Source organism: Oenanthe melanoleuca, chromosome 4, assembly GCF_029582105.1.
Source record: "Oenanthe melanoleuca isolate GR-GAL-2019-014 chromosome 4, OMel1.0, whole genome shotgun sequence".
NCBI lineage: Eukaryota > Metazoa > Chordata > Aves > Passeriformes > Muscicapidae > Oenanthe > Oenanthe melanoleuca.
Window position 1 is genome coordinate 67,287,473 of NC_079337.1, and position 25,741 is coordinate 67,313,213.

The window sequence follows — 25,741 nt, forward strand, 5'->3', positions numbered from 1 at the left end:
GAGGGTTCATAAACTCCCACCCTCTACATTTTTAACACCAACTTTTCAGGCATTCTGGACTGTGTCCCTAATGAGCTTCATGATGATCTCTTGTATTTCCCTACTCTTGTCTTGGGCAGGAAAACATGAAGCATTTCACTTTTCCCTAGACAGAAGTCTAAGGCTGTAGGTTTGAATCAATAATATGCTACCCTGAGCCAAAAAAGTGACAGCAGGACACAAAACCAAACAGCCCCAGAGGTCAGGAATGGCTACAATGAGATTTGCTTCAACAGGCCCTGCTGAAAGAACAGCCTCCCTCTTTTCCATCCACTCATCCCTCTCATCTCCGTCGGAAAAAACACACCAGGCCAAAACACAAAGCAGCCAGAAAGAGAATTAAAGTGTCAGAATATGAATTTAAGAGCCTCTGAAGTAGCTTCCCTTCCCCTTCCTGTTTTCAGGCTGATGTTGATATGAGCTCACTGGGGATGCACAGGAGAAAGGATGAGATGGCAGCAGCTGATATTGCTCCAGGAGAACACAAGATTTTCCACACAACAGAGAGGATGCACTGCAGAAAGTCTCAGCCTGTGCCTGTGCCACCATCCTTGATGGGGCTCCTCCTCTGAGACAGCTGGAAGAGCTTGGAGCTGCCCAATTCCCCTTTCTGGAAAGCTCCAGAGCAGAGGATTCCCACACAGGAATCTGCCCTGAGCTCCCAAACGCTCACCTAAGCTTTTGCAGCATCAGTCCCTTGCTGAGAGAGGTAAAATCCAATTAGCTGGATCAGATAAAGGAAGCTTGGCTTTAGAGGTTATTGGTGCCACTCTGAAAATCTTTATCACCAGAATGAAAAGAACAAAAATCTCTCAATGACTCTGGGATCTTATCTAACATCTGCTTTCTGCACCATTTGCAGGGCAGAGATAAGGATGGGAGGAGGATGTAAAAACCCAAAAATCATATGTGGGGTGTAATGAGCAGGCAGCCACAGGAATAAAGGACACCTTGTGAGGTGCTGCTTGCAGGCAGGAGAGGAACAGACACAAACAGCACTTCTGATGCTCAGCATCCCCAAATTCCAGGCTAAAACCTGACAAGAGACACCTCAAGCATGCTAATATGAGCTTGACCTTTTGGGAGTCATCAGACCAGCTGTTCCCAGGCAAATTCTTTTCCATTTATTGGGAAGATCCAGAAACCACAGGTCACATTCCTGACCACTCCTGGCAACCCAAAGGGCCTGGAATTCAATTCTCACAGAGGGAGACTTCCCATGATCCTGAGTCCAACAGCTGCAGGCTCCCACCTCACACTGCTCGAGATCTTCAGAGGAAAGGAAGGATTTGGCAAGACAAACAGGACTGAGGGGTAGTTCCATGAGTAGACACAGTCACACCCTGGTTCAGAGGATTCTCTGTCACTCCAAAATATTGCTTTTTGGACAAGGGAGTCTTTCCAATATAAAAGGTCAGGGGCAACGATGCCTGGAAGCTTTGAAATAATTTCTGGAAGGTTCAGAAACGCAAATAATATCTTTTTTAAAAGATTCAGATAGTTAAACCACACTATGATAGGGCAGAAAGAATAAACTTTGAAGAAAAAGCTCATTTTCAGTTTCAATCCTGGCAAAGGAGCTGGTCATGGAGGTCTTTATGCACAAGGACAGGGCCTCAAGCTGCACCAAGGGAGGTTCAGGAGGAATTCAGGAGGAATTTCCTCGTGGAAAGGGTTAAACTGGAATGGGCTGTGCAGGGAGGCACTGAGTGCCCATCCCTGGAGCTGTCCAAGGAAGGATGGAGGCAGCACCCAGTGCTCTGGGCTGCTGCCAAGGTGGGGATTTGGCACAGCTTGGACTCAACCTTGGAAGTTTTTTCCAACTTCTGTGATTCATCCTGGCTGGATGAACCCATCCAAGACCTCCAGCACTTTCTTTAATTCACAATCAGCCAGATAAGATTCTAGGATCAAGAATCCTTGTGGTGGGCAGCAAAATTCACTTTGTAATGGAGACAATAACTACATCAGATTAAACAAACTCCTTCCCAAAACTGATTGCTCACTCTTTAATTGCAGTCACGACCACACATTGCCTCTCCTTGTACAGATCCAGCTGCCACAGGCACTGAAATCCAGCATTAACCACAATTTACCAACATCTGGTGACACATTTTCAGGATGTTCTGCAGCCCATGGGCTGCCATGGTTTCATTCAGAAGAAGCTGAGCTGCATTATGATGGAATTTCATCTGTGACAGGCTCATAAAGCCACCGAAAAACGTGTCACTGCACCTGCACCACAGAAATTTATAGCAGAAAAATCAACTCCTGGTCCAGCTGTGGAATTTGAGTAGCTGATTATTACAGGAGTATTCCCCTGAAATTAAGGTACAGCTGCACACTGCAATGGGGAGAAATTATGTTCATCAAGGTGACAGTTCCATTTTACCTGCCTGGATTTCTGAAATGTCACACTTTGTAGAGACAAGGTTGCAATTTCAGGGGAAATGCAGCAATTCTGGCATCTCTTTGCTTGGGATTCCACAGCAGTAAGTGACCAGCAGCCCTAAAAACTGGGTTTCACAGCTCCTGAAGTCTATTAATTGTACATTTACTAAATCAAAATTACAACTGATGGACATTCTCTGAACTGTTAATGTTTCTTCCCAATTCTCTGAAATATCCCATGCAAAGGAAGTTTAATTACACTGATCTGCAGCACAGCAGTAAGGATGTGTTTATTAAAGCCCTAATTTTTTTTTTTAAAAAATAGCTTTTTAATATTAAAAATACTGTAAAAATTCAGAATTACAAACTTCTTCCAATGCCCTCAAGCTGGGCTTTCATTTATGTGATGGCTGCTGGACTCTGCCCAATGTTGTGAAGATGAATCTTCCCTGAAGATTCTGTGAAGAGTAAATCACAGAACAAGTGGGACTAAGAACTCAACTGGAAAAGGAAATCCACTCAGGGAGTTTGGAGCAGAAGCCAAGCATATGCTGAGAGCAGAGAGGCATGAAAAATCAGATCAAGGCTCAGACATTTCCCTTTCCAGCTCACTTCCTCCAGCCCATTTCCCAGGAAGTCTCCTGGAAGGAAACATCCATAGACAAAACATGATTTTATGCATCTTTAGAACATTTCCATCCACTACTGACACAGAGACTCCAGAGCAACCCAGGGTGGATGTTTTGGGGAATGATGCCAAGTTGAGGATGTTAAACTTTGGTACCCAGGTGATGTTTAGGGACGAAGGGCTGCAGAGTGATGCAGGAGCTCCCTCATCTCTGATCTAGGGCAGGAGAGGAATGGATGAGCACAAAAACCTCTCTGCAATCCTTTTATTTCCCCCCCCCTTCCTCAGGAATGGAATCCTGACAGACAAGGTGGCCAAGGCAGGAAAGTTGATGAGGATTTAGCACATGTCAAAGCCAGTGCATGGTCAACATTTCAGTTCTGGGTTCAAGGTTTAAGCTCTGAGCTACTTCAGGCAGCAGCAAAACAAAAATTCTCTTTCAAATCCCATTTCTTCAATGTTTTCAAGCTTTTCATCTAAGCATGCTCACATTTCAGGGAGCTTTGGAGAGTTCCCCTTGTAAAACACCACAGCAAATCCCAAGGATGAAGCCAGCACACCTCAGGAGCTGGTTAGGGACCCTCTGCAGGACCAAGGACAGGGAGAAATCCACACTTCCAGCAGAACTCTCCACCCACCACAGCCAGATATCAAAGACACAGGCCCAGAAAAATCAGGGAAGGAGAATGAACCTCAATTCTCCTCTTTTTCCTTCATTTTCCCTCCCCAGGAGTTTAAGGGATAGGGATTTGTAAGAACACAGCATCAAAGCTCACCATAAAAATCTCAGGCACCTCAAATTTCCCACTGGGCACTTCAGTTGTGTTTGTTCCTCTGTGGTGCACCAGAAAATAACACTGAAGAATGAGGACAGCAGCTTTCAGGAGTTCCAGAACTCTTGTATCCAAGTCCAGGCAGAATCCCCTTTCACTCAAACCAGCCTCAATCTAAAGAAATTTCTAGAATCTCCTACAGTTTGAGGCTTAAAGAGTAATAAAACTGACACACAGGTGCTTTGGGCCAATTTGCCAGGATCAGGATGAAGTTCAGTCACACACAGTCCTACACACAAAGGTTACAGGCATATACCAAATAGAGTAAATTCCAGTTTAAAGGAAAACTACAGCAGATTCAGGCTCAGCTTAACCCAATTGTTCATTTTCAGATGCTCCTGCTGGAAGACATCTATTTCAAACCACCTTTATCACCAAAATCCTGCAGCAAAAGTTCAGAAAACTCTTCCTTGATCCTTTGACCCATTCAGTAAAATGCACAAGGCTTTGCCACAAAACAAAGTTGATGAGTTCCTAATCTGGAGTAAAAGGGGGGTAAAAAAAAAAGAAAGACTTTTCCTTTAAGAATAATTTGTGCAGTGTGTGAAGAGGACCAGTCCCACAAAACTCCAACTGGCCAAAGATTTGCTAGTCTTACAAAAACCTCATTATTTATCACCCTGCCCCTGATGGATTTATCTATCTAACCCCAAATCCCAGGATGCTTCTGAGATTGAGGATTTAGAGACTCCAACCACTCAAAACCAGCATCTTTGTAATTCAGAGCTCTTTGATGGTGCACATGTGGCTGTCTGAAGTGCAGATACTTGGACAGTTCAAATCCCTGATGTTCTGATGCACCACTGCTTTGAGATGCTCCAGGAATTCCACATTCCTGATCACCTCCAGTCTCAGTGGTTTATGGCAGATGCTTCATGCTCCATCTGCTTTTCATTTCAAGCAGTTCCTTAAAGAATTCATCCTCATTTCTGGTTTCTGGGAAGAAATGACCATACTAATACCCAGAGTGTTTTAGAAAACCTCCTTTTCCCCACTTCCTATTGAAAGGGCACAACTGGTCCTAGGGTGAGAACCTCCCATTTGAGCTAAAGCAGTTCTGGAGTTTCACTGGGCTCTTTTCCACTCTCCAGAAGTTAAATAACAAAAGACTGACACTTTTAAACCTGTGGCTGCATTTCATCCCAATTTTATGCCCATTTTGTACATCAATGTGTGCAAAGCTTGCAGAGCTTACAGCCACAGCCTGGAGCTGAGGCAGCACCCACAGGGACATCTGGATGCAGTCAGAGCCCCAATATGGACCCTGAAGGGGGGTTTCCAAATCTGCTGACAGCCAGAATTGGCTGCAGGACCAAAATCTGCTGCTTTTGTGCCTGCTGTGCTCAGACAGGCACAGCAGACACTGCTCTTGAGGAGAACATGGGCCCCACAAGGTGCTTCTGCAGCAGTTCCTTTCTCAAGTGCTTCAATATCCATTTGTAATGAAAAATGAGCCTTGGACAGCTCTAGAAAGCAACAGCCAAAGGGATGAAGTGTCCAGCTTAGGAGCTGAAGTCCCCTGCCTGGCCTGATGCCAGTGATGCACACGCCAAAAATCAATGTTTCTGTTTTATCCAAATCCTTCCTGCTCCCCTCAAAATCATTTTCTATCCCCCATCCTCCTCAGAACACCCTCAAACCCCAGGGAAATCAGCATTAGCCCTCCCATCACACTGAGTCTCCTGAAAATACTTTCATCCAGCAGTGCCAAAGCACCTGGAAAAAGCAGCCAGGACTCAAGGCCTGAGCCAAGCCAACATCTCACCCAGGGTCCTCTGCTGGCTGGAAGGGAGTGAGGACACACACCCACAGCCCTGGCCAGGCTTCTCTGAAGCTTCAGCTGCCTGTGGAAGGTGGCTTTGCAGGAGAAGACTCTGGAAATGGGGGTTTGGGTGGGCACCTTGGATTTTTTATGCCTAATTCAAGGAAGACCACCCTCGTCTCATGAGTTTTCACAGCACTTGTGCACTGAGCAAGGCAGGGACACACGCTTGAGCTAAGGTGGGTTTAACAGCAGGAAGGGATAAATTCTTGATTTAGCTGAAAAATCTTCAAGGTTCTCCCGGCCTACACTTTAATCCTCTGTTTTATCTGAACTTTCTGGGTATGATATTGAATCTATTAACCAACTCCCCAACAAACAAAACACATTCTGCTGTCAGGCTGGGGCTCTGCAACCCTGCTTTGCCCTGAAGATTCCCCCCAGCCTTCAAGAAAGTGAAAGTCTGTGAGTGAAAAGGGAGAAAACAACTCTCAAAACCCCCAAGGCCTCTGTGGGAGCTGCAGGCTCACTGCAAGCACTGAGTGCTGCTCAGTGAGCTGGTGGCAGCGGACGAGCCGTATCCTGTTTTTCACAACACCGGCCCGAAGTTACAGCAGCCCACATTTTGTTTAAGCATTCTCAACTCCCACTGCATCACTATAATTAGTGTGGAGCTGGCTTGCAGAGGCAGCAGAAAGGGCCTACCAGGCCAGTGCTGAGTAATTAGATTGCAAGGAGTTGATCTGAGTCTACACACGGCCATAATCGATCCATTTAATCACCGCTTAATAAAAATTAAAATCCTCTGCGCAGGCAGCACCTTCATTAAGGAAACGCTGCAGGAGCCTCATCTCCAGTGCTGCCCATTCACAGGCTTTTGCCAAAACTCCCTTTTTAAACAAGGGCCAGGAGAGCTGTTACACATATCAAAGCACACACTGAAGGCACACTGTAAACAGGACATCACATCACAAAAAAAAATCCCCAATCGGGGCAGCGCTTCCATAAACACTGGCCAACGTACCGTCGGTGAAGTCCAGCGCGTACACTGGGAATCTTCGTGCAATGTCATCAGAAATCCCCTTGCCAATATTGAGAAAGTCGTGCAGCTGAAGAAAGGAAGGAAGTGCTGTGTCAGTGTAAAGGCTCATGCATTGTTAAAGAGATTAAGCTCCTTATTCAGCCCTGATAGGAGTGAGAGGGCTCGTTTTGAATAGGGCATTCAAATCCCATCTTGTCATGGTAATAAAAATAAACTCGTCAGGGTTCAATCTATATCCTCACAGCATTGTAAAAGAGAAAATCCTCCAGACCACCTTCTTTTCCTCCCTTCCTTCCCTTTTTCCCCCTCCCATTCCTATCTGCATCTCTGTTTTGCAGGTGAGGGAGCTGAAGATCCACTGGAAGGATCAGACCTTGGGTTCCCTGACGTGCCTTCCCCATCCCTCCACACAACTTTTCCTTTAGATGCCAAAATTCCCCTGAATCCACATGAAACCTCTGGAAGACGATCCCCAGCAAGTGCTTCTTCCTTGGCATTGCCATGGCAAAGAGAGACCTCAACGAGATGTGAGGGAATTCAGGCTGTCTGCATCTCAAACTCCATCAACAGGGATTGAATAAACCCACACAACCAAGCCATCATTTCTGCTCATTAAACACAACAAAAACACTGGGAAAGGAGTCCAAAACTCCAACATGTTCCCTTTCATTCCTGGTTTGAGGAACTGCAAGGTGCAGAGGGATTGCTGATAGGATCTGCTGCTCACCACAGGCAATGAGGAACTTGTCAGGAATATGTGACAGCTGCTATTGACTCTCAGCCTCCCAATCCTCACAACTCCTTCCTTATGGAAAGCACATGGAAAGCGTCAGGGTAGGCAACACTTACAAATGAAGCACCTGTCAGATTTTTTCCTGTTATTCTCAGAGCACACAAACCACTCTGAAAATCAAATGCACCTTTATGCAGGGATAACAACCCCAGCTGCCTCAGCTAAAACATTTCATGGATTTGTTGCAGAACCAGGCACAGAAGACTTATAACCTCTTCTAGGGAGTGTAAGGGGGGAAATAAAAATCACAGACACCAAATTTACACCCACAGATCATCTCAAAAAGCAGGGAGCTCTTCCTTTGGCTGGCTCATGTGGAAACTGATAAAAATGACTGCTTTAGAAAGGACTTGACACTACTCATTTAATGGACTACACACAGCTTTGCTCTCTCTCCTGGGACTCACCTGTTGGCAGCACCTGGAAAATCAGAAGCACAAACAAAACAAAGGAATCTTTTCCTTTGGAAGGAATACACTGGGCCCAGCAATCACTGGGTTTGGGGTGCAAAAGAGGACCAGCTCCTTTATCAGTGACTGTATCATCTCAGATTTCAGCTATTTAATTCTGCTGCAATTTGCCAATACACCTGTAGAACTTTTCAAACTTTAGGACAGTTTCAACTCTAACCTGAACAATCAGGATGAGCAGACAGATGTGCTGCCAGCAGACACCAGCCAAACATTTGCATTTTAAGCATTTCCGAAAAATCTCTGCACTTCAACCATATTTGGTGGCAGAGTTGGACATCAAAGCCAGATGCACTCGAAAAGCAATTTAATTTTCCCCCCCAGAAAGAGATTCCTGAAGGCATGAGTCAGCCAGAGAGTCACAACGGCCTCAGACTGGGATGTTTACTTCTCATGCTGCAGTGAGCACGGGGAAAGGATGCTCGGGGTGTCTCATCTTGCAGGGAAGGAGGAGCGTGGCTGCTCCTGGCCCGGGGCAGCAGGGAGGAGGCTCTGCAGCACAAAGCCTGTTCCAGGCAGCTGGGAGTGTGCAGAGGAGGGAAGCAGTGCCTAACTCATCCCACAAGGCACCAGGGTTATGTTTAAGGCCCTCCCTGATTCCTTCATGCACTCTTTTCTTGTGTGAGTGTGAAACGAGGGGACGGTTTCAGTGCTGTTCCTTCTGTTGGGTTGATCCTCATGTGAGCTTTCCTCTCTGCTCTCCTACCCTCAGACTCAACCTGGGCTGCACCAGAGATATTACAGATACCTGTGAGATATCACAGAATGGCTTGGGCTGGAAGGGAACTCAAAGCCCACCCAGCTCCACCCCTGCCAGTGGAGGAAAACCTCCACTGTCCCAGCCTGTTCCCATGTCCAGCCTGGCCTTGGACACTTCCAGGGATCCAGGGGCAGCCACAGCAAATCTGGGAAACTTGTGCCAGGGCCTCAGCACCTTCAGAGGGAAGGATTTCTTCCCAATATCCCACCTAAATCTACCCCTTTCAGCTCAATGCTATTCCCCCTTCTCCTGTCACTCCATGCCCCTCTCCACACATCCTTCCAGTAGAAGGCTGCTAAAAGACTGAGCTAAAAAAGATAAAAAAATGCAAAATGTGCAAGACTAAGTTTACTGGCCTCCAAAGTTACAGCCCTTTTTGGTTTCACTTTTATCCCCCCAACCTATCCAAACAGATGAAATTCATTAATTTTTTCATTTCCCATTCTACAAATCTCTCCCAGCTTCTTGCCATTATTTGGGTTAGAGGAAGAGGCTAAGCCAGCACATAGAAGCTACAAAGCCAAACAGAAAAAATCTGCTCCAACAACTGTGACTCTTTCTCCAAAAATGCTGGGGGGCTGCAGGAGTATTTTACAGAGATCAGGGACACAAGTCTGTGCAAAAATCCTCCATCCTCTGTATCCTCCCTCCTGCTGATGCTGAGCACACACAGCCCCCTCAGCAAATCCACACAGGACACAAAATCACAGCCAGAAAAACATCACAGCTGTTAGGGGCTCCTCCATGAACAAATTCACAATTAGATGCCTCAGTAAACAAGAGGATTTCTGGCTGACTTAATTATGATTGAGTACATAGCCTTGCCTAAATAATCCTCTGAGATGAGCCAAGGCAAAGTGACGGTGCTGTAGGCACAGCAGGGAATGTGACTGTCACATCCCCCTCAGTACTGCAGCACAGGCAGAAACAAGCACTTGCAAAAATCCCACTCACACACAGAATTTAAAGCCTGCTTCCTCTCCCATCACTGCAGGACCCAGGAGGGCAGATTTTCATGTCACCCAGAGATTCTACACCTTGCTGAGAGCTCACTTGTCACAGTCCAGGGGCTGCACTGAGGGTGTTGATTTCTCTGGGGGTGGCTGACAGGTTGAAATTCCACTCCTGGTCTTATGTGGCTTCGTGCCTGTATTAAATATTTCCTCTCCACAAGGTGGGGAGATGCTGGAGCTGGCTCTCAGGAGCTGAGGAATCCAGCCCAGGGGCTCAAATCAACCTCACTCCTCCAGGCAAACCTTGGGTTGCCATGAAATCTCCTTTCCCAGGTTTTTGTGCTGGCAGGGTGAGGTGGGGATACAGAGGCTGCATCTCCCAAGAGCTTAAGGATAAAATGGCTTTAAAAAAACAACAGTTCAGCAAATCCAGGCCCACAACTGGATGCCAAAAGCAAGAGCTGAAGGAAGAAGTGTCACTCTCTACAGCACTGGTTTGGAGAAATCAGGATTCTGCCTGGCCAAGGCTGCTTTTCCAAGCAGGCCAGCAGGAATCACCAGTCTCAGGGCCAAAATCTACAAGCTTAGTGTGTTATCCAGCCCTCCTCACCAAATGACAGAGCTGAAAACTCTCTGGAGACATTTTTTGGCTATTTTAGCAAAAGACGAAGCCAGACACTTCAATGCTCTAACAAAAACCCCTTTGAAAGGCCAGCTGTAAAGGGTTAAACCTACTTTAGGTAAATTACTACTCCAAATATCCCTGCCTTGCACGAGCTGGGTTTAAAGAGGGTTTCAGGACTTGTTCTGCAAAGTTAAGAGCAGGTATGGGGTCTAGCAAAGTTCAAAGCACTACCTATAAGCAAGGGGATTCCACAGGAAAAACATGAGCTTTGCTCATTTCCAGATGTGCAGATTAAACCCCTTAAATCTATTCCAGGGGGAAAAAAAAAAACAAAAGTGCTAAGTGAAGCAGCTCCTGCACTCTAAGCAACCCAAATCTTTGGGGTTATTTGTAGTGTAGGGGCAGGAGCAGCATGCTGGGGATGGCAGAGTTTGTTTTTCAGGTATGCTGTCTGCTTAAAGAATGGATTTCTGAACGGAAAAACAAAGCAATGACCAACACACAGGAAATTCCAGAAAAGAAAGCTGAGTTACAGCACTTCCCTCGAACTTTAAAGTACAAAGCAAGTAATGTTTTACAGAGCTACAGATCAAACAGGGAGAATTCAGGCCAAATACTGACAGGCAACTTTTAAGTGAAATTACCGTGCAGAGATGGCCAAGAAGCCTTTTGGCTGCAGGAGAGACAAGCAGCAGCTTCCTTCAGAGCCTTCTGATTGTGAGGATTAAGTACCTTGGCCTGACAAGGAGCAGGGAGCCATTAATCCCACCCTCCACTAAGCATCTGGAATCCAAGTCCTGTAACCATTACAAGCCCCAGGAGCTCTGCATCCCTTCAGCACCTGCCTCTTTCAAGTGGCTTTGTGGAGATTTACAGCAGAGTCTGAGCAAGGTGGGTGTGCACACAGCAAAGTTTGGGAAGCCTCAGTGCTGGGAGCTTGCTGGGAATGCTGCTGCATCCACTGGCTCAATGCTCACCTCCTGACCCTAAATCCCCTTGGACTGATGGATTTGGGAAGCAGGGGCATGGCAGAGGTGCTGGCCAAGCCTTACCTTGAGTTGTTTGCTACCATGTGACTTGTGCCCATCCTTCATCCCTGAGGGTCTCTGATTTGCCACTGTCAGCAAGTGGCGTTGGTGCACCAGGGCCTCCTTGAACTCCTCCTCAGTTTTGGTTTCCAGGAGCTTCTGCCTGAAGGTTATGTCAGAAAACATCGTGGCAAAGGTCCTGCCCACTTCTGTGGCTGTTTTGGTGCTTTTCTAAGCAGGCAAATTAAAAAAAAAAAAAAAAAAAAAAAAAAAAAAGACAGAGAAAGTGGTTGTAAAACCATTTAATTTCATTTCTGAAAGGTAGACCCCATAATTTATCCCTCTCAAAAGGAACTTCCCGGCTCCCAGGATCCCAGGGAGACCTGAGGGAGGAGGGCACATGTGGAAGCTGCTGCAGATGAAGAAACATCCACAGCAGAATCCTGTGGAGGCAACAACACAGGTCCTGGTCTGAAGCCCTGATTGATCTTTACTTGATCAACTTCCCAGAAACCAATCCAAAGCTGAATCATGCTGAGCATGCATTTTATCCCTGGTTTCCTTTCAAGACTAGACAAACAAAAATCTTTGCTACCTCACAGCACCTCAGCACTGCTGCTCCTGGGGTGGACAAGGTAGAAACCTTGACAGGTTTCTACTGATCTCTTATCTGAAAGACTGAGATTATTGTGCTTATCTGATTCCTGTTTTCTGGGCATTCAATTCATGTGGCCACTCTGGGGCAATTCTGGCAGCACAAGTGGAGATTGGGAGCTCTCAGCTCAAGTAACCACTGGCACAGAGGAAAGGATGGAAAAAACAGCTGAGCACACACAGGGAGCCTCTGTCTGTCTTCACTAAATGTTCAGAAGGGACAGGAGTCCTGCAGACATGAAAAAAGTGTTTATTCTTAGGATTTAATAATTTTGTGAGACACAGGCCTGATCTTTGGGGGTCCAGCTTCCAAGAGGATCCAAGCTGCCTTCCTACTGCAGGAAATTCAGTGCAAAGGGAAGAGCAAAGCAGGCTCCCCATCCCTGCACAAACCCAGCAGATCCAAGCTCTCAATCCTGACCTGCTCACATGCTCCTGCTGTGGCCAGGACAGGTAAAATACTTTCCAGGGCCAAATCACACAGAATCACAGCTCATTAAAATCACAGCTCCTTCTGATGCCAAGTTCTAACCCACCCACCTCTTCTACACTCCACACTCATCATGCAGCACTACCAGAGACACCCAAACACTCCCCAGCCCTGGAGCACCTCCAAGCTCCTCTCACTGCTGTGAAAAGAAGAGTGAGCATCTGTGATTGATCCCAATTGCTTCTCATGATTCACAACTGAACAGATGAACAATTTCTCCATGAACACAACCAAATAATTCAGGGTGGGTGACGCAGAGGGGCAGGTGTGGGTGGCACTGAGCTGTCCCAGAGTCACTGCTAACGCTGCCCTTCCTCCACCACTCACATCACCCTCCTCTCTTCCATTTGCTCAGAAAAATTGTGGCTGCCCCATCCCTAAAGTGTTCAAGGCCAGGCTGGATGGGGTTTGGAGCAATCTGGGATAGGGGAAGGTGTCCCTGCACGTGGCAGAGGGCTGGAATGAGATTGTCTTGAATGTCCCTCCCAGCCCAAACCATTCTGGGATTCCATCACCAGGAATCAAACACTCACTAGGGCACACTCAGTTCAAATTTCTAGGGAGAGGTTTGGATTTAAGTGAAGGATCTTCCCTGGGATTTGCTTTTAGAGTTTGTGAACCAGTCTGGATTTGCCATCACAGAGGAGGCATCACCTTTCTTCTCTAAGCAGCAGCAACCCTTGGGCTGGATGCTGCAAGGATTGCTTCAACATTCCCAGTGCTCTTTACTGAGGAGATGAACAGTTTAGAGAGGATACATATATGCAGGAAAACTCCATTTTTTTCCTTCCTCCATATTAGCAAGGCCAAGGATCTGGATTCCCAGCACAACAAATGCCCATTTTGTGGACTTTCCATCCCCCTCCCCCCAGCAGGGCCCGCTGAATGCGTTGCTGTCAGCAGGTTAATTATTTTAACTGCTGCACCAGAAATGCGCACTTGGGGCTGGCTCCACCAACCCATTGAAAATATAAAAAGCAGATTGGCAAGTGTGAGCTCTGCTGGCCTCCACTCCCTTCCCTTCACTTGCTGCTGACCATTGGAACACAAACTCTGGGATGGGAGCGGATGCGGAGCCGCTCGCGGGGCGAGCACGGAGCTGGCCCGAGATAACAATGAGGGAGAGACAGATCCATGGAGCTGCACACGGCTCCAGCTGCTCTCCCTCCTGCTTTTCACAAGCAACATCAATATGTTTTCAGCCTGTTGGCTCCGAGGTCGATGCCAAAAGCATGGGTTGGGAAAGACCTGCCAGAAATGCTGGGAAAGAAGGAAACACCAGTATTCCCATTTCAGTGAGGGTGGTGGTGAAGGGAGGGAGGATTCAGGCCAGACCAGCAGGTGCCAAGGTCACACAGATAGAATTGAAGAGCAGGAAATTGAATCAGGACATATCCTGTCCCAGAAAAGGTCCCCAGCCTCTCCAGCACCTCCCAGGAGCACAGACCAGAAGCTCCAAGGTGTAAACAGCCAGCTGGAGTGTCAAAAGGTCTTGAGCTTTGAACCACTCAGCCATCAGCTGAAGAACCACCTTGGTCAGGCCAGTGCTTTCTAGGAAGACAGGATGGTGATCCCCAATTAACCTTGATGCACCCCACGATATCCAACTTGGATGATCCTTGTGGCTCCCTCCCAACTCAGGATATTCTGAGTGCAGTAAATGTGTTCTACTGTGCCATTCTTGTCTACACTGAGGAATCAACTTGAGCAAGCTTTAACCTTGCTGTTTCAAGTGCTAAAAGCTCTGAAAACACAGCAGGGACAGGCTGACCTTAGAAGCACCACAGCTCCCACAGAGTCTCACCCTCACTGCTCCAGAGCTCAAAAAAGAATCATCTTCCTCTTGGCTACATCACCTGCAGCTGCTGCAGCCACACCTGCAGGGTGAATGTCAGCCCCATCAGGGAAGTTTGTTGGGAAGCAACCCAGACCTTTGCAGTGCAGCACCAGCTGTAGGCTCACAAGGGCCTTTCAAAGCTTGGCTTTAGCAAGGAGCTGCATTTCTCACTTCTAAAAATAGCAGCTACAGCTGGAGAGGGAAATCCATGGAGTGTTAAGGGCATCCCAGGTGTGTATGGAGGCTACACAGTGTTCTCCTGCCCACCAGGATCCAGGCCATGAGACAAGGACACAGCCCACTAACCCACCCCAACCAACAGGACAGATCATCTTGACAGCTGCTGAGAAGACCTCAGGCCTTTTCACATCCCTTTGTGTTTTAAAAACAACATTTATTAACCCTTGGAGGAAACCAAGGAAAAGCAAAGTCAGGAGAAGACCCCAAAGTCGTGGAGCAAGAAGACAAGACTCACCATCTTGGGAGGAGCCAGGACCAGGATCACAAACCTGACCTCACAGGAGTTCTCACCCCAGTTCTGGGGCCTCTCCAGGCGGCTGATGCAAACGTGACGTCGCTGGAGGGACTTTATAGTGCAACTGCCAGGGAAAAGGGGATTGTTAGACTGAGCCCCACAACACCAGGAATGATCCCCCTGGTGCACAAAAAAACCCCATTTCAGCTTTGAGAAACACATTAAGTTTGTGATTTAAGACTGCTGAAGTGTCCTCAATGTAATAAATAAGAGGCCTTTTGTTCGCCTGACAGACTTTAGACCTTGGAGGAATATCACCAAGATTTGTGAGGTCAGAATGGGGGTTGTTCTGCTTTGATCCTCTGACAGACAGACCTTGAAAAAGATATCGCTAGAACTTGTTAATTGCTTTGCTCTGCTTGATAGGCCTTACAGTAAAAAGCCAGAATGTGTTTTGCTTTGCTTGCATAATTACATATTGTTTTAAGTGCCAAGAAAGGAGTCAGTGGCTGAGGAAGACTACTCGCCCTCATCCCCCGACCATCAGAAGGCAGAAAAAGACCCCCTAGCAACTGGAGGAGCATGCGCAGAATTACTAAAGGAGGAGCACGTCACCCAAAAACCTAACAGCTTAAAAGGAACAGACTAAGGGGGGGTGGGTGCAGCAGGTGGTGGAGTGGAGACTCCCCTGCTGTCCAGCGCGCTGAATTTGCTTTTGCTTTCTGTAACCAATAAATCTTTTAAATTGTTATTTGATCTTTTATGGCCCATTGCGCTCATTTATAACAAATTTGGTGCCGTGACTCGGATCGAGATTTTGGAGGGGCTCTCTGCCTGCGGGGAGGCGCGCCCCACCATTTTGGTGGCCCCGGGGACGGGAGTCCTATCCCAACCTCGACCGACGAACCTAAAATTAAGAAAGCAAAAGCAAAGGTAGGAGGGCCCAATTGACCCCTTAAATTTTGTGCACAAAGTCCGGACGAAGACGCAGGACGCGTAAGTATAAGGGATCCGTTCGGGCGGGGTCGGGATCCCGGAGTACAACGTGTGGTGTGTGTGTGAGAGGGGGACTGGCAGCCAGATTCCCCAAGCGAGTGCGGACCCTTAGTAGTGCGGTTCCCATCGACCCGCGAGGGCGTGGGCCACGAAACAGGGGAAGCGAAAGTGATTTTTGGTGGGAGTGAAGGTACTCCGGAGGAAATGGGGCAGGGGAAGAGTAAACCTCCTGCAAGTGTTAAACTCCCACCCATACCTAGAGATAGTCCCTTAGGATTTTTACTAGAAAATTGGGACCATTTCCCTGGAATGGAAGGGAAGGATAAGGCAAAAATGATATATTACTGTGTAGAAGTTTGGGGTGGGAAGGAAATTTCAGGAAACGTGTTCTGGCCAATATTTGGGTCAACAGAGGATTGGATAAAACAGAGATTAAATATTTGGGTAAATAAAAAAAAAAAAAAAAAAAAAAAAACCTGTTTGTTTGGAGGAAAGTGAGTATGCAAAAATCTGGATAGCCCGTCCTGAGGTTTTTATCTTTAAATTGACCGAAAAAGGAAATAACAAAAATAAGAAAAAGGGAAGAGGAAAGTCAGAAACGGCAAGTTAGAATGATGGTACGAGAAAGTAGGGAACAGGGTCAGAGAGAGACACAGAGGCGGCCAGTAAGAGAGCTTAAGGAGTCTAGGAATTCAAGGGAGAGACAGGACATTAAGGTGTGTTTTTATTGTGGGAAAAAAGGACATTTCAAGAAAGAGTGTAGGGTCGGGATTCGGGATGAAAAGGAGTTCAAGACAGATTAGAGGGGTCAGGGGCTCTATCTCTTGGGGACACGGAAACATCATAAGGAGCCCTTGATAAAACTGAAGGTGGGTCCCCATGGCCAGGAAATAGTTTTTCTAGTTGACACAGGAGCTGAAAGATCAACTATTCAGTTCTTGCCAAAAGAATGTAATCTATCTAAAGAGACTGCCACGGTAGTAGAAGCAAAGGGAGAACCCTTTGAGGTGGGGGTTATTAAAAGGGTGACAGTTGAATCAGAATCAAGAATCGGGTTGGGAGACTTTTTGTTAGTATCAGAATCTGAATATAATTTATTGAGGAGAGACATGATTATAAAACTAGAAATTAAGATAGAAGTAGTAGAAAAGAAACTGCAAATTGAACTCTGTCCTCTCAGAGTGGAGGACGGAAAAAAGATAAACCCTGAAGTATGGTATAATCCAGGAAACGTGGGGCAGCTAAAAATAGCCCCATTTTCGGTGATTATTAGAAATCCGGAAGTCCCGGTAAAAATAAAGCAATATCCCATATCCCCTGAGGGTCGATGGGGATTAAAACCTGAGGTAGATAGAATGTTGAGCAAGGGGCTGCTAGAACCATGCATGTCACCCTTCAACACTCCGATACTCCCTGTGCGCAAATCAGATGGCACTTATCGGTTAGTGCACGACTTAAGGGAAATTAATAAACACACAGTGGCTCAGTTTCCCGTGGTGGCAAATCCATATACACTCTTAAGTAAATTGGGGCCTAATAACTTATGGTATAGTGTCATAGATTTAAAGGATGCCTTTTGGGCTTGCCCTCTCAATGAGGCAAGCCGGGAGTACTTTGCATTTGAATGGGAGGACCCCGATACAGGGAGGAGGCAACAGCTGAGGTGGACAGTGTTACCCCAGGGGTTCACAGAATCTCCAAATTTGTTTAGACAGGCATTGGAACAAATTTTGCAAGATTACCAAACAGGACCGGGAGTAACCCTGATACAATATGTAGATGATCTGCTTCTGGCAGGGGAACATGAGGAAGATGTAAGGAAAGAAAGTATAAGGCTGTTGAATTTTCTGGGACTTAAGGGGTTAAAAGTTTCTAAGACTAAACTTCAGTTTGTAGAGGAGGAGGTAAAATATTTGGGGCACTATTTAAAGAAGGGAAAGAAAAAAATAGACCCTGAAAAGATCCAAGCAATTATGTCACTACCTATTTAAAAAAAAAAAAAAAAAAAAAAACAAGAGACAAATTCGTTAAATTTTAGGACTTACTGGGTACTGCAGGCAGTGAATTGAAAATTATAGCAGTAAAGCTAGATTTTTTTACCATAAATTAACACAGGAAGGGTTAATAAAATGGAGTCAAGAAGACACAGAGAAACTTCAGGAATTAAAGGAAAATTTAGTTTATGTCCCGGTCTTAAGCCTCCCGGATGTGAGGAGACCATTTTTTTTTTATTTGTAAACATAGAAGAGGGTATTGCATTTGGGGTACTTACCCAGGATTGGGCAGGGAAAAAAAAAAAAAAAAAAAAAAAAAAAAGCCTGTTGCATATTTATCAAAAATTTTAGATTCTGTGAGTAGGGGCTGGCCAGCCTGTTTACAAATAGTGGCCAGATGTGCCCTATTGGTGGAAGAAGCTAGAAAAATTATTTTAATGGTAATCTCAAAGTAATGTCCCCTCACAACATCCAGAGCGTATTACAGCAAAAAGCAGAAAAATGGATTTCAGATGCTAGGCTTTTAAAGTATGAAGGAATTCTGGTAGAGGCACCCAATTTGACGTTAGAAACCACTGCACTACAGAACCCGGCCGCATTTTTATATGGGGGACCGGAGCATGAGTTTTTGACCCATGACTGTATAGCTATAATAGAGGAGCAGACGAAGATTAGACCGGATTTAGAAGAAGAAGAATTAGAAAGTAGTGAAAGACTTTTCGTGGATGGATCCTCCAGGGTAATAGAAGGGAAGAGAAAATCGGGGTATGCAATAGTGCAGGGTCTGAACTTACAGGTGGTAGAGTCGGGTGCATTAGATAGATCATGGTCTGCCCAGGCATGTGAATTATATGCAATATTAAGGGCCTTGAAACTTCTTGAGGGGAAGGAGGAGACAATATATACTAATTTTAGATATGGATTTGGAGTAGTCCATACATTTGGAAAGCTATGGGAAGAAAGGGGCCTTATTAACTCACAGGGGAAGGATTTGATACACCAGAAACTTATAGTTGAGATACTAAAAGCTCTGAGAGGGCCGACAAGGTTAGCAGTGGTTCATTTAAAGGGACACCAACAAGGAATAGATTTAAAAAGCAGGGGGAATAACGCTGCAGATCAGGAGGCAAAACGGGCAGCCCTAAAGGAAATGGTCCTAAAAGAAAAAGGGGGGCAAAGAGGAAAAGATGGAGTCAAGGACGGTGAAAACACTGACACAATTTTTACGAATGAGGAGAAAGAAAGACTTAGAAGAATGGGGGTTACAGAGGAAGCAGAAAAGTGGATATTAGCAGACGGCTGGGAAGTGTTACCAAAGGCAATAGCTCAGAGGGTATTGTATAAGTTACATCAGAAAACTCATTGGGGAGCCCAGGGGCTGGTGGATCACTTTGCTGCTAGGTACATGAGCATCGGGCTCCATGATATAGCTAAACATATCACAAAGGGATGTCCTACCTGTTTGCGGGTAAATCGAAGTAACCTCAGAAAATTACCCTATGGGGGAAAGCCTCTAGCAAAACAACCCTTTGCAAATATTCAAGTGGATTTTACCGAATTGCCAAAGGTGGGGAGAATTAAATATCTTTTAGTGGTAGTAGATCATCTTACTCATTATGTGGAAGCCTTCCCAACATCAAGGGAAACCGCACGAACAGTAGTAAAAGCCCTGCTGGAGGAGATAGTCCCCAGGTATGGTGTACCAGAAACAATTGACTCTGATAAGGGGCCTCACTTTACATCAAAGGTAACTCAGGACCTGGCAGCAGCATTAGGAATAAAATGGGAACAACATACTCCTTGGCCCCCTCAAAGTTCAGGCCGGGTAGAAAAAATGAATGGAGAAATAAAAAAAAAACCAACTTACTAAATTGGTACTAGAAACAAAATTATCATGGGTTAAATGCATTCCCCTAGCCTTGCTAAATATTCGGACTCAACCCCGGGCGGATTTGGGAATTTCCCCATTCAAGATGTTATATGGCATGCCCTATAGTTTAAAAAAGGCACAGACAAACCCAAATGTTAGTAAACAATACATTAACGAGTATTTAATAGCTTTGATGAAATTTAAAAAAAAAACAATTATGGGAAAAAGGAATGTTGGTTCAGAGACCACCATTAGATCTTGTATTACATCAAGTTCAGCCCGAGAACTGGGTACTGGTCCGAAGTTGGAAGAAAAATCCGATAACACCCAAGTGGGAAGGACCTTACCAGGTGTTGCTTACAACAAACACAGCAGTACGCACTGTGGAAAAAGGGTGGACTCACGCAAGCCGAATCAAGGGACCAGTAGATCCGTCTAAATTCACCAACGACCCCGGGTGGGAAGTGAAGGGCACACCTGGGAGCCTGAAACTGACACTTAAGAAGCGAGTAAGCTCTAATTAAAAAGACAGGCTACATTATTTCCACCCCACCACAGGTATAAGACTTTTTCCACATGAGAGACAGACTGTGGGATCCAACATACTATTCCTTCCTGGCAGAGCTCCGAGCAACAGGAGCACCAGTGGGGGGGGGAAGATCTGCTGAATGCAGCAGTGAAAATAAGATGTAATGCTGAAAATTGCTGGGAAAATTGTAACCCTTTTGTATGCTTTATTTGTTTAGTCTGTAAGGAGGAGTGGTGGACCCATTGCAGCAACAGTTACCCCCCAAGGGGAGTGTGTAAAAATTGTTATTCGGACCAAAGGCTACTCACCTCTCAGGTCCTGGCTACCAAAGTGGCTGCCAGAAAACTTTTAAGAGGGTCTGAAGAGTGGTGGAAAATTTTTACAAAGGGGATAAACCCCCAGTTCTATTGTTATCACTCTAACGAACCTGCCCCAGTTGTGGCCAGGATAATAGCCGCCCTGTGCAGACGGTGGGTACCTGAACTCAGTTGCTATACCCCTCAAATTAAGAACCACAAGTGGTATAAATACATAAAATGTATCAAAAAGCATGGGTCAAACACCCCTCCTGAAGAATACTCCTGCTGCCGAGAAGATAGAACTCCCCATAGCTCGTAGCAACCGAGTTGATGGGCAAGGCAGAGGAGATGAGAGCAGTGGAGGGGGGAGCCCGAGAAAAAGGGGAAAACGAGGAACAGGTACCCAGAGCCGTCAAAAGTCCAAGGGAAAAGAAAAGTCTGAGGTAAATTAGAAGGAAAATAAAAAAAAAAAAAAAGCAGTTGTAGAAAATGGGGAAGCTACCACCTCCAATTAGGAATCTTATATATAATGCTTTTGAGATCTGTGCTTGCAAGCCATGAACCCTTTAAATGGTCACTAATACAATGGGAAGGTCAGAAGGAAATTCAAACACAAATTACTTCGAAAGGTTTTAGCTTTAACATAACCCTGGATGACCTACTTGATAAGACGGGTTCTAGCCCCTATAGTGTATTCTACATGTGCCCAGCATCTAACCCAGGGAGGTCATGGTGTAACTACCCCAGAGAATTTTACTGTGGATATTGGAGCTGTGAAACAATTTCCCTGGGATGGTCGGTTCAAATCCAAGATAAATACTTAAGGGTTGAAAGAGGTCCACATGGATGTAAAAAGCCCTGGACAGATCTGTCAGGGGTGGTGACTTATATCGGTACTTGCAAATGGGTCTATCTTAACGTCACGCAACCCCAAGACCCAGGATGGGTAGTAGGAAAATTCTGGGGAGTTAGAATATGGGAACCCGGGAAAGACCGGGGGGGGGGGCATATTGTTATAAAGAAGGAAATTGTACCCCACGATCCTCAACCTGTTGGACCGAATCCTGCAATAACAGACTCAAAAGCCACAATAATAAATCAAGGTGATTTAGACAGCATGACCCCAGAAAATTTCACGGAGGCTAATAATAAATCACAGTTAATGGAGACCACGGCCGTGACACAACCAAGTAGAGGGACCCTATGGAAAATCCTACAAGCCACCTTTAGGGTGTTAAATGGCACATACCCCAATTTAACTAAAGAGTGCTGGTTGTGCTACAGTATTAATCCACCCTTTTATGAAGCCTTAGGTTCTGTAGCAAAGTTTAAAAGAATAAACGGGACCAGTCCTTCCTTGTGCCTTTAGAAAAGGGGAAAAGAAAGCACCCCAGGGGTATCCATGGCTCAGGTAACTGGGAAGGGGAGGTGTATAGGCAACATACCTCGGAATAAAGACCACCTTTGCAGGGTAAAAATGACTGTAACCGACTCCTGCAAACCGGCCCAATGGTTGATCCCTGCTGCAAACACCAAGTGGGTTTGTAACACATTAGGGGTAACCCCGTGTATATCAATATCTAATTTCAATGAAACATCCGAATACTGCATTCAGGTCATGGTAGTCCCCCGGATTGTGTACCACCCAAAAGACTATGTGTATGCTCATCAATTCACTCCAAAACACCACTTAGACAAACGAGAACCGTTTACAGCCCTCACAGTTGCTATATTACTAAGTATAGGAAGTGCTGGGGTGGGGACAGGAGTAGCTTCCTTAGTGAACCAACAGCAAGGATTTAAGGATCTCAGAATTTCAGTAGATGAAGATTTAAGTAAAATAGAGAAGGCAATAGACGGTCTCGTAAAATCAGTAAGATCTCTTTCGGAAGTTGTATTGCAGAACAGACGGGGATTAGACCTGTTGTTTTTACAGCAAGGGGGACTGTGTGTGGCTTTGCGAGAAGAGTGTTGCACCTATGCAGACCACACTGGGATAGTAACTGACACCATGGCTGAGCTCCGAAAACAACTGGAGCAGCGCAAGAGAGAAAGGGAGGCCCAGCAAAATTAGTATGGGTCTTGGTTTAAATATTCACCCTGGCTAACGACCCTCTTGTCAAGCATAGCTGCACCAGTGATTTTAATAATTTTAGGGCTTGTTTTCGGCCCCTGTATTTTCAACAAAATAATTAGCATTGTGAAAAACAGGTTAGAAGCCGCTCACCTCATGTTAATACGAGCAAAATATGAAGCCTTAAATGGGGGAGAGGAAAAAGATTACCTGGAGTTAAGTAAGAGGGAATTACAAAGATTTAGCGAACAAAAGTAATAATATAGAAAAAGGGGGACTTGTAATAAATAAGAGGCCTTTTGTTCGCCTGACAGACTTTAGACCTTGGAGGAATATCACCAAGATTTGTGAGGTCAGAATGGGGGTTGTTCTGCTTTGATCCTCTGACAGACAGACCTTGAAAAAGATATCGCTAGAACTTGTTAATTGCTTTGCTCTGCTTGATAGGCCTTACAGTAAAAAGCCAGAATGTGTTTTGCTTTGCTTGCATAATTACATATTGTTTTAAGTGCCAAGAAAGGAGTCAGTGGCTGAGGAAGACTACTCGCCCTCATCCCCCGACCATCAGAAGGCAGAAAAAGACCCCCTAGCAACTGGAGGAGCATGCGCAGAATTACTAAAGGAGGAGCACGTCACCCAAAAACCTAACAGCTTAAAAGGAACAGACTAAGGGGGGGTGGGTGCAGCAGGTGGTGGAGTGGAGACTCCCCTGCTGTCCAGCGCGCTGAATTTGCTTTTGCTTTCTGTAACCAATAAATCTTTTAAATTGTTATTTGATCTTTTATGGCCCATTGCGCTCATTTATAACACTCAACAATGACTTTTAGTTACTATTACCCCAATTTCTGTCAGTACAAACTGACACCTGTGTTTTTATGGGAAATACCCTTCAACATTTCAAGGTGTATTCTGCCTTTTCCTCCAGCTGCTTTTTAACAGCCAAGAAAACAAATGACAGAGAGCACAACACACTGAGTGCTTGCAGAGCTGCAGAAGCTTCTACACACAAAAAAAACCCCCATCTTATTAAAAAACACCTGCATTATTGGAAAGCAGATCACACTTCATTTCACCTGATCTCCCAAAGTGCTTCTGGAAACACAGAGGCAAAATGCCAAGCCAATATATTCCCACTTCTGCCTCAGGCAGACCTCTCTGTTGTAATATCTTTCCCCATTTGCTCCCAGCTGTTGTTTTCCCCTCTCAGGCTCACAAGTGTTACAGAAACCAGGCTGACCTCCCTCCTCAAGATGCAGAGACAGGATTAGTGCTTGGAGGGAAATCCTTGGCTGGGATCCAGGGAATGGGATGGATGTTTGACTCCCAGAACCAAGACTAGCAAAAAAAAGTTGTGTGGAATAAGCACAGGGATCATCTCCAGAGGCTGTGGAAGACCAGCTCTGTCTCCACCCTGGGATATTTAAGCAGAGCTGGGTCCTGCTCAGCTGCCACTTTTCCTGCTGGGAAATTTGGGGGCTTGGTGCAGGGGCAGCAGGTGCCAGCCTGGCATGCAGCTCTCCTGCTCCCTTTAGAGCCACCAGCCACTTCCCAGCCCTTCTGTAAAACCACTGGTGAAAAATGCACACGGGGTTTGCCTCCAGACACCTGGAAGAGGTATGGTACCTCACAGTGATTCTCCCCTCCTTTTATCTGGTTTAAAGTTATTTCAGCTGCTTGCTCCCTTTTGTTCATTGAACAAGCACCTATCAGAGTCCTCCAATTTATTTCTCTAATGTCTCTTCCATAATCCCATTTTATTTCTTTCCTTTTAAGATGTATTCTCACCCCCATGCACCCTGAGGGCTGCTCCATTAACGAGATCTTTGGCTGGAGATGTCCTAGCCAGCACCACGTTGTATTTTCTATCAAGTTCTTCACTATTTGCATTTAAAAAAAATAAAAATCACACCATGAAGTATTTTCTTACTGAGTCTGACTTCCTGATCTCAGACTGAAAGCATTCTCCTTCTATAAATTAATCTCAAAGAGGCACTCTGAGAGCAACCAAACAGCTTAATTAGAACAATACAGGGCATGAGAAAGATGACACTGCTTCATTCATTCTCTAACCTTCCTTTACCACAGCCTCTTGTTCTTTTTGTACTTGAATCAGCTTTGAAAGAGAGAAAGATCAAGGCAGGTCCAGAGGTGAGGAATAAACATCTTTTGAAGTAATTGAAAATAGAGTGCAAGCTACACTTGTTTTCACAACCAAAGCCAAGCTCCTGCTTGCAGTCCAGCTGTGGCTGGACAGCAGACAAGTCTCCTTGTGTTACAGCTCAACAAGCCAGAGGGGCCATGAACTCTGGGACTTGGACCAACTGGAGAACCTTCAAGTGGCCCAAGACCTTCAGTTCTCTCACCTTCACCCACCTGCTCAGCAGCAGTGAGTGATTACTGCACCATCAGCATTAACCCTGAGCTCAGCTCTCAGCACTTCCATGGCTCAGCTGCTGAGCTCACAGACTAATCTGTTTTGAAAAGGAAAATTTGTTGGGCATTTTGGACATAATTTCTATCCCAGGCATGGCCAGAAGCAGGTATCAGCTACCTGCAGCTCACAGAGCTGTACCAACCCTTCCCACACATCATCCCTGCCCTACCATGAGTATCAGCTACCTGCAGCTCACAGAGCTGTACCAACCCTTCCCACACATCATCCCTGCCCTACCATGAGCACCAGGCAGGACCTGACCAAGCAAGAAACCAGTGAACTACAGGGCAATTTGGAAAAGCCTATTATGAAGTGTAATCATGGAGCAAGCCACATGTTCTGGAGTTTTCTTTCTCCCTGGAGCCACAGGGTTATGTTTCAGCTCCATGAATTGTCTCCAGGGCTGTGTTTTCCAGAGACAGGAGTCCTGCCAGCAGTGCCACAATCCCACTTCAGCTCAAGAGTTCTGGAGGGGAAACTGGACTGTAAAAACTGAGCTCTGCTATTGAGTCTCTCTCACATACAAGATCATTTTTCTGGCAGTCACCAAAAATTTGTGTTTCTCTTAGTCAGGAGTTCTCTGTTTCCTTAAGCTGAGGGAATGGGCAAGAAGAGGATCCTGAAAGATTCTGAAAGATTTCACATGGAGCACATTTACAAGACACCAAGAAATTCACTGTACCCCTTTTTATCTGAAATAGTTTTATCCAGAGTGCTGGAGTCTGAGGTTTCTCACACTTCTGAGAGTCTCCTCTAGCTCCTCTG

At 45.7% G+C, this 25,741-nt stretch overlaps 1 protein-coding gene across 5 annotated transcripts in view; it reads right to left on the bottom strand.

Moving 5' to 3' along the window:
* The window catches only part of SLC4A11 (solute carrier family 4 member 11), a 102,945-nt gene that overhangs the window by 26,185 nt on the left and 51,019 nt on the right, over positions 1 to 25,741 (bottom strand). For all 5 annotated transcript variants that reach the window (XM_056489231.1, XM_056489233.1, XM_056489230.1 and 2 more), the window contains 3 exons: positions 14,781 to 14,904; positions 11,349 to 11,555; positions 6,678 to 6,762 (listed from right to left, as the gene is read on the bottom strand). In XM_056489231.1, coding sequence (XP_056345206.1) covers positions 6,678 to 6,762; positions 11,349 to 11,555; positions 14,781 to 14,904 — 416 coding nt within the window. The remainder of the gene's footprint in view (positions 1 to 6,677; positions 6,763 to 11,348; positions 11,556 to 14,780; positions 14,905 to 25,741) is intronic.